The 8318-nt window shown below is 48.6% G+C and overlaps 2 protein-coding genes across 4 annotated transcripts in view; both read left to right on the top strand.

The window, feature by feature from the left end:
• CDC25C (cell division cycle 25C) overlaps window positions 1-2490 on the top strand; it is a 10436-nt gene extending 7946 nt beyond the window's left edge. For all 3 annotated transcript variants that reach the window (XM_019535365.1, XM_019535364.1, XM_019535362.1), the window contains one exon: window positions 2480-2490. The gene's annotated coding sequence lies outside the window, so the exon portion shown is untranslated. The remainder of the gene's footprint in view (window positions 1-2479) is intronic.
• Window positions 2491-8118: 5628 nt separating this feature from the next.
• GFRA3 (GDNF family receptor alpha 3) overlaps window positions 8119-8318 on the top strand; it is a 12266-nt gene continuing 12066 nt past the window's right edge. The window contains exon 1 of the mRNA XM_019535366.1: window positions 8119-8218. Coding sequence (XP_019390911.1) covers window positions 8155-8218 — 64 coding nt within the window. The 5' untranslated portion in view covers window positions 8119-8154. The remainder of the gene's footprint in view (window positions 8219-8318) is intronic.

Here is an 8318-nt window from a genome sequence, read left to right as displayed (position 1 = left end):
GGAGGTGATCCTCCCCCCCTATGCGGCACTGATCAGGCCGCAGCTGGAGTACTGCGTCCAGTTCTGGGTGCCGCACTTCAAGAAGGCTATGGGACCTGAACCTGTTCAGCCTCCACAAGAGAAGGCTGAGGGGGGATCTAGTGGCCTGTTACAAACTAGTTAGGGGGGGATCAGCAGGCACTGAGGAAATCCCTGTTCCCCCGAGCACTACCAGGAGTGACCAGGAATAACGGTCACAAGCTGGCAGAGGGTAGATTTAGGCTAGACATCAGGAGGTGCAACGATCACGGTCAGGGCAGCTAGGATCTGGAACCAACTTCCAAGAGAAGTGCTGGCTCCTACCCTGGGGCTCTTTGAGATGAGGTTAGATGAACACCTTGCTGGGGTTGTTTGACTCCAGTACTCTTTCCTGCAGTGGCAGGGGGTTGGACTAGATTGTCTACTCAGGTCCCTTCCCACCCTAGAAACTATGAAGTATCATTATCCCTTCAGTTAAAGAATGACCAAGGCAAATGCACCGTGATGCAAACTGAAACAGCACTGGTTGGAGGGGAGATCACTCCTGACAGCCACATCACATCTGGTCCTTGCAGAAAAGAGCTTTCAGGCAGGGCCTTTAGGGGAGAGGACATTAGCACAGGGTGAAGGGCTTTTCATCATGGACACAGTGCCCGCAGTTTGTTAGGATTCTGTGTTTAGCTACTGTGAGAAAAGACTCAAGCCATTGGCTCTTTGTAGACAGAGATGATGGCAATAGACTCCACAGTGCTCCTGGTAATGCTCCTTTACACACTGGTCCATGCTCCTGTTTGCCTACAAAGAGATGCTTGGCTTAGCCTATACCATATAATGCTACAAAGCCAGCTCACTCAGGCTGCCTGCCTATAGCTGTGGATGGGTGAGTTCAGGAGCCTGGTGCTAGGGATGTGCACAGGGCTCCTGCCACTAGGTGGAAAGACCCACGAGGTGGCACTGTTGGAGCATTTGTAGGGCAGGGATGGAGCGGTTCCCCTTCCTGGCCCACGGCTCCTGGCACACGTCTCTATGCTGGCCTAGCATTGCTGACCCAGGTAAGGGTGAGCAGGCGGCTGCACAAGTGCCCCATGAAACACGGCACCAGCGGGAAGCTCGGACCTGGGCTCGGGAGAGTTCGGCGGGGCCGGTCCTGGAACATTCACGCTGCGCTTGGGGAATCGCGACCCAGCTGCTTGGCGCAGGAGCCTGCTAGTGCACCTTTTGCCTGGGTGTCTCTGTCTCCTTGCTGAAAACCCTTGGGCTAAGCTTGGGTTGGCTCTTCCCTTTGCACATTTCATGTCCTATCCCACAGCAAGCTATCTAGCTCCCCAGAGCACAAGAAGAGAGTACCTGAGGTTGTGATATGAAGGAATCTGCTTCCCTGTGGGAACTTGTGATAAGCTCCATCTGCAGGTGGACTTCTTTGCTGTCGGGGTGCCAATGGCACTTGATTCCTTTTACTTCCCTGGCTTCCACAGCAGGTAAAAGACTCATCTTGCTGTTCAATCAGAGAACCAGCCATGTTTCAGAGTGTGGGATGAGACTTGGGAGAAGTACCTTTGGGAGCTTCCCTTTCCTCCTGCCCCACGTTTAGGCTCTAAGTTTTTCCCTGTGTAGCTGCCTGCATGTTCCTTGAACAGAAAGCCACAGACAAACTGCAGCTGCTTCCTCAGCCTGAAGAAGTCTTTGTGCCCAAAAACTTGCAAAGAAGAATTTTTTCCACCTATCTGAGATGGTCTAATAAAAGTATCACATTTACCCAAAGAACCTTGTTCTCCCATCTTTGCACTAAGTAAACCCCCATTCCTGTTTAAATCCCTACTTTAAAGCCTGTGTCTGTGAGATGCATCAGGGGAGCCCTCCAAGCCCGGTCCGTTCTGTGCTGGTCCCTTGGCAAGAGGGGACACATCTTCCTTCTATTTTGCAGAAGACTAAATATGTAGATCATCCTCAGTACATGTAATTAAATACTTGAAAGGTGGGCAACATCCCCTGTGCTGGAAGGAAAGGGGGTGACGGCTTGTGTATAAAGAAAAGGAATCAGAAATACTGCTGCCAGGGGATGAGCTGAGAGAGAAAAATCCTGTCTATGTGGACACACCTGTTCTCTGTTACAGTTCAAAGTCCTGTTGTGCAGGTGAGGCCTGTACCTCGCTCTTTTCTGGTTAATCTATGCACTGCCTGATGCTGCTGATAAGATGCAAAGCAAACACCGGCCCCCCCTGTTTTTGCTCGCTGCCACATGCCCTTCTTTATTACAAGGAAAAAGGGTAAATGAACAAGATTATCTGAAATAAAAATCCTGCTGTGACCAGTTGGAAGCTGCAACATATTGTTTTCTCCCCCAGACCAGGGAGTCAGGGTGGCAGCAGGGAGAAGGAGCCTGTCTGATGGGCACAGCAGCACCTGTTCCTGCAGTTTGCCTCAGTCCCACGGCTTGGCGTGAATAGGGACTAGTTCACTGAGCAGCTAATAGTATGGCAGGATTACTGCTAAATCAAGGGGAAAATCTCAAATTGCCCTTGTTTTATCACATGATTTCTCTTAATTCAACACGTATCCCCAAACTGCGGGAGCAGTACAAATGCGTTCTGCTGCACGTTTTAGTCTATTATCATGGTCAGTGGAGTATGCCATGGCTCTTAACAGCTGCTAGCCCTGAGGCAGTGCAGCATCTGTTTAGATCTCTCTCACCATGGATGTATTCACCACACTGCTCTCTCAAGCTTTGCCGCAGGCAAGGAGAGGCAGGGTAGCTGCCCTGCCACACGATCAGTTATAAAAACAAGCCAGAGAAAACAACTGCCCATATGAGGTGGCTGCTGTCAACTTACTACAGCATCTTTCAACAAACGTCCTCTGGAATTTTGCTACCAGAAGCAAATTGGCACTGAAGCTGCCCTTGGTTTACCTCCCTATTTCTAAGCCTGACCCATTTAAAGCAAACTCAGCAGTGTAGGAGTCAGCAGGAACTCCCACCTGTTGCTCTGGGAGGAAGAATTGGGAAGTCTCTTTAGAGAGAGTCTGTTCTGAACTGCCCTTCCAGTCACTTACATGGGTCTCCTTAGACTGCGCTCTGTCACCCTGCCATGTCCTTGCCAGAGCCACAAGCCTAAGCAAGGGCCTGTTGGCTTGCTGATTTGGCTGGAAGGTCCATGGACTTTCAGCCAGAGCTGCTGGGGGCACTAACATCAATATTAAGAGCTGGCAGTTTTGTGCTTGGTTTCCTCGAATAATGACCCTACCTTCTTCTGGGCTGTTTACTTTGTGTTAATATTTCTGCCCTGTACAGGTGTTAATATGTGCTGTTGGTGTAGTGTGGCTGTCACTGTCTCTGAAATGAGAGGTCGGTGGTGCTGTAAACATGAGTCCTGGCAGAGGAGTGTTTGCACAGCCTTCCCCATGTCTGCCTCCTGCTGCCCTAGGTCTGTGCCCCGGGCTCTCAGCTGCCCAGGCCTCCCCTGCTCGTGGAAGGGCAGCACCTGCACTGCACAGAGGAGCAGACACTGTTTTACACTCTGAGAGCTGCCATCAGCCCTGCTTCTCTACCATCTTCACAGATGGATCCCATTAACCAGCAGGTACGATGAAATACCCTTCTGACCATTTGAAAGCAAGACGCCTGCTTTGCCAAGAGCTCCAGCTCAGCAGTCACGCCTGTGATCTGAGCTCGGGCTGCCTGAGCACCACTCTAGTTGTTAAACCAACTGGGGAAACAGAGTGACTCTCAGGTAAAACAAATACTTCATTCCTAGGGCCTCACTCCTGAAGTAAGCAAAAACCTGAGGCCTGAGGAGGATCAGCAGTCGACATTCGGGGTGGGCATCTGAAAACTGTCACAGCTTCCACTCCTGCCCAAAACTGCCTTGGGCCACAGGGCAATATACAAGATGAAAGGCTTACTGGAGGAGGTGAAGGCACCAGTGAGTGAAGGCTAGCCCTTCTAGAAAAGAAAGTAGAGATTCACAGTCTTTATTCCCAGTCGTTACCAGGGACTTATTGTGTGACCTTAGGCCAGTCAATTCTCTGTGTCCTGATTTAGCCATCTGTAAAATGAAGATAACATTGACCTCACAGTGGTGTCATGAAGCTTAATTAGCTTTATGTAACCCCTTCGTGTGCAGCTTTGTGGACAAGTTGTACATCAAGCAGATATCTGTGGCCTATTGTCAGCACCTCTCCCCTGTAAGTGGCCTGAACTCTGGCTAAACAGAGCTGTGACAAGATGGTGCACATGCTGTTTATTAGCGAGGGAAAAGGAGTGAAACCAGTAGTAGCAGAGGTGAATAGCTTTGTGAGGTCCTGTAGTAGAACTAGGTATTATTAATATCTGAAGTTGCCGACAATCAAGAATATCCAGAATCATAAAAACACAGAAGCACCTAGACCAAAAAGAACAGTTATTTGTGGCTGGACTCTGTTTCTTAACAGTGGTCGTCCTGCCTCCAGCATGGCAGAGGCTACAGCTACAACTGCTAAAAAAGTATTTCCCTCTCTTAGGCTGACGCCAAAGTAACAAGAGCCAAAAGTACAGGAACTCCCTGAAGATCAAGTAGGTATGACACTGGCAAACACAAACCCACTGCCAAGCTGACATGCACACAATGGTCTTGATACTTCGATCAGACCCCCTCGCACCACAAGCCCAGTGAGAGAGTCCCTCTCGGGGTAGCTGGAACCAGGGCAGGAGCCTGCGCTGTTGGTCAGGGAAGAGCTCTGCTCCCATGGGACTCTGGTTCAGCAGCAGGTTGAGGTGCTGTGTCTGTGTGGCTCTGTGACCTGTGCTGTGAGCGGACACTTGGTGGCACAAAACCAGCTTTACAGGGAGTTTCCCCAAGATGTGTGGTTCGAGCAGATACATTGCATAAATGGGGACATGTAGAGGCAGTCCTTTCAGTGACAGATGGAGGAGCACATGCTCTCGCAGGTGTTTATAGGATGTGACAAGAGGGAGGAAGGGGATTAATGAGAGCCGCTTCCATGTCGTGATCCCTGGTAACGTCTCCGACAGCCAAGAGCTCCCAAATTGACAAAAACACCAAAGTACGCAAAGATAAAGACATGGACACCGTTTTTGTCATACAAAAGAAGAGGGCAAGGAAGTTCTTGATCTTGTGGTTGCATACTGGATATCCAGAAGCCTGGATTCAGTCCTGGGGCCATATGATTCTTTGGGTAAGACTGCCTCAGGTCCCCTCATGCAAACTAGGGATAGTAACACTGCCCTGCTGCAGAAGAGCAAGTGGGGGTACTAAAAGTATACACCTTCACAGTTGTAAGGCACTCCTGTTTGACAGTGGTGAGGGCTTAGCCCTGCTAATACAATGGGACTGACATAAAGGACAGGGCAGTACAAGCACAACGCTCCACTGCAGAAGTGAGAGCTCCGCCTAGAACAAAGCACTACCACGTGTGAGGGGTTTACATTTTGTTTCCATGCGATCCCAACGCAGCCCCCGATTTCATAATAAGGATGCATGCTTAATTTATGCTTTGGGTAAAAAGAAATATCCACAAAGGATCCCTCCTGCACTCACTGGCTTCCCTGAGGTCAGGAGACTGCCTCCCCTGCATGACTGCTTACATCTCTGACCCCAGAACAGTAGGGACCTGCCCAGGTCTACAGTGACCAATAAAGAACCCACGAACCACAGAAGGGAGGAAATCAGATCAGGGTTTACAGCTCACAATTTGTACAGCTGCTTGAGCAGGTCAAAGGACTGGACCTTCCAGTGGAACTGAAGAACTTGATTCCCAAGATATTACACATCAGAGTGCGGGCAGCCCCAGAGGTCAGAGCTGGCCCACAGGTTCCAAATGGGAAGACTGGTGAAAGCCCTGATCCTAGAAGACTTGTAATTGTTAGACTCTCTGAGCCTTGAGATGCAGCGGAACCCCCACCACTTGGCAAATTCAAGCCAACAGTAAGGTTCCATTTTGAATAAATAGTGTGGATAATTAATAATCATTAAAAGAACAGACCTTGGGAAGAGGCAGATTTTCCATCTATTAGTGTCTGGCAGTCAAGACTGGATATCTTTCTAGAACCATAAACTCACAGGAGTGGAAGGAAACTCGAGACCCATCTACTCCTTTTTCCTTCACAAACGCAAAATGTGCTATTCCTAAATCATCCCAGACACATCTGTCAATACAAGGAAGACAGTCTTCCAGGAATAGTGTTCAGGTGATGTTGTAGCTGTGACGGTCCTGTAATTATGTGAAAGAAAAAGATTTTGGGGGGTGATATCTTTTATTGGGCCAACTGAGATAAAGTTAGACGAGCTTTTGAATACAAAATATTCTTCAGATCTGAGAAGGAAAGCAAGCACAACAATTTTTAAGAACAGTGGGTAGCGAGCGCTGTAAAATTAGCGGGGCGGGAGGAGAAACTCCCAGGGGTAGCAGACACTTAGCAAAAGAAAAGAAGCTTGATTACTGAGCGGTCAAGACCTTTGGAAGGGAAGTAGGGTCATTATCACCTGTACTGTAGGGGAAGAATTTCAGGAGGCAGGCAGATTACAGCTGCAGGAAAATCAATGTCAACGTTCAGTCCATGGTTCCCAGTGTCCAGCCAGCTTATGAACGGCTGTTCCCAATGTTTGGGAATGCTTGGCAGATTTCCCTTAAACATGAGGGCAGTGAGGTCAGAAAGGAAGTGGCTGTTCTGTGAAAACAAAAATACATCTGATGATGTATGTGTCTCTCCGTCCTCTATATTTTTTCTGTGAGAGTCCATTCTGATGTGCAGCTGTTGTTTAGCTTCATCCATGTTTGCACCACAAGGGCATCTGGTGCATCGGAACAGGTATATCGCATCTTGTGAAAGGCATGTGTAGGATCCAGAGATTCTGATGGGTTCTTTTGGGGGCTGTTAATTGTAGTAACCGTTCACCAGAATCCTTGTTTCATGACCTGTATCCAGGGTCAGGGTGCATGCACGTTATCGGTTGGTCAGTTGAAGACGAAGGGTCGTGGGATGCTCGTTGATGCCAACTGGACATTCTGGCATCTGAGTAACAATCTTAGTCTTGATAGCAAAACTAGTGCCATGGATGTGTCTGTCTCTTTTGGCTTTTCCTTTCCAAACAAAGGTATAGCCACCACCATGCTCTGAACTGCCCTTCTCCTGTGTATCTAGTCCCACTAAGTGCAGCAACATCAGCATCAAATTGTGCAAGTTCTCTGGCCGTGAGAGCTGTTTTTCCCTCCCGCCAGTCACCATTAGGGTTATCCACTGGGTGAGGATATTTCAGGTTGCAAACTTCATTACACAATCTGGACTTCAGGTAGAGCAGGGCCCCGGGGACGTAACATGAATCTGCTTTGCTGCAGTTTAAACCCATTGCTTCAGTCTTGCTCCTGCCCTCTGTGGGAAGGGAGAACAATTCTCCCTCCTCTTTACAGCAGCCTTTCAAATATATGAAAACCACCAGGATGTCCCCCCATAACCTTTCTCTCACCAAACTAAACATACCCAGGTCTTTCAACCCTTCCTCACACAGTTTTCTTTCCAATCCCCTTATCATCTTTGTTGCTGGCGTGAATTAGTGCAGCTCTGCTTGCACTTAGGTCTTTCCTAGTACTTTGCACATGCTTTGCGTTTCAGCACTATTCAGCTCCCCAAGGAGCAGGTATGTGGCCCCTATTCTACAGATGGAGAGGCTGAACCAGACGGCTGAAGTGACTGCACATCAAGGGACAAGTGCCTCACTGGTTGTTGCACACACTAATATGTGATTCTCACCTGTTGGTGCAGGGATTTTTTTCATACCAGTTAACTGTATTCACACATGCAACTGCTACATGACCTGGTTTGCAGTAATTAGAAAAAAGATGACTGAGCTACATGAAAGTGGGAAATTACCTGAACTGAGAAATGTAGATGACCTGAATATACAAGATAACAAATGGAAAGGCCGCCAAGTTCTGTGCCGCCAAGCAGCCATGATCGCACCTCCAGCAAGGGTAGCAACTTTCAGAGCTGGTGCCAGAGGAGGTATTTACAGGTTTAGTCCTATTCACATTTAAACAAAACTATGAAATACATGTTTGAAGGACAGGATGCAGAGACACTGGAAAACCTGAGGCTATCAAGACCTGGGAAGCTTGCAGGTGCCTCTTCAGGAGGAAGATAAGATGGTCTGTGATGCAGCCAATCAAAGCCTCCCCTCTGGCAAGAACAAAAGTCACCTTTTCTCGGGTATGAAAGTCTTCCCTTGTTACAGGGAAGTGACCATGTCCTGAGCCCACCTAACTCCTGGCTTGCAGTAGGCCTGAGGAGGCTGCACATTTTTTTTTTT

The sequence above is a fragment of the Crocodylus porosus genome, unplaced genomic scaffold, assembly GCF_001723895.1.
Source record: "Crocodylus porosus isolate Cpor-Errol unplaced genomic scaffold, CroPor_comp1, whole genome shotgun sequence".
In the NCBI taxonomy this organism is placed as follows: Eukaryota; Metazoa; Chordata; order Crocodylia; family Crocodylidae; genus Crocodylus; species Crocodylus porosus.
The sequence above is the reverse complement of the archived record's forward strand: the minus strand, read 5'-3'. Positions and strand labels throughout refer to the sequence as shown.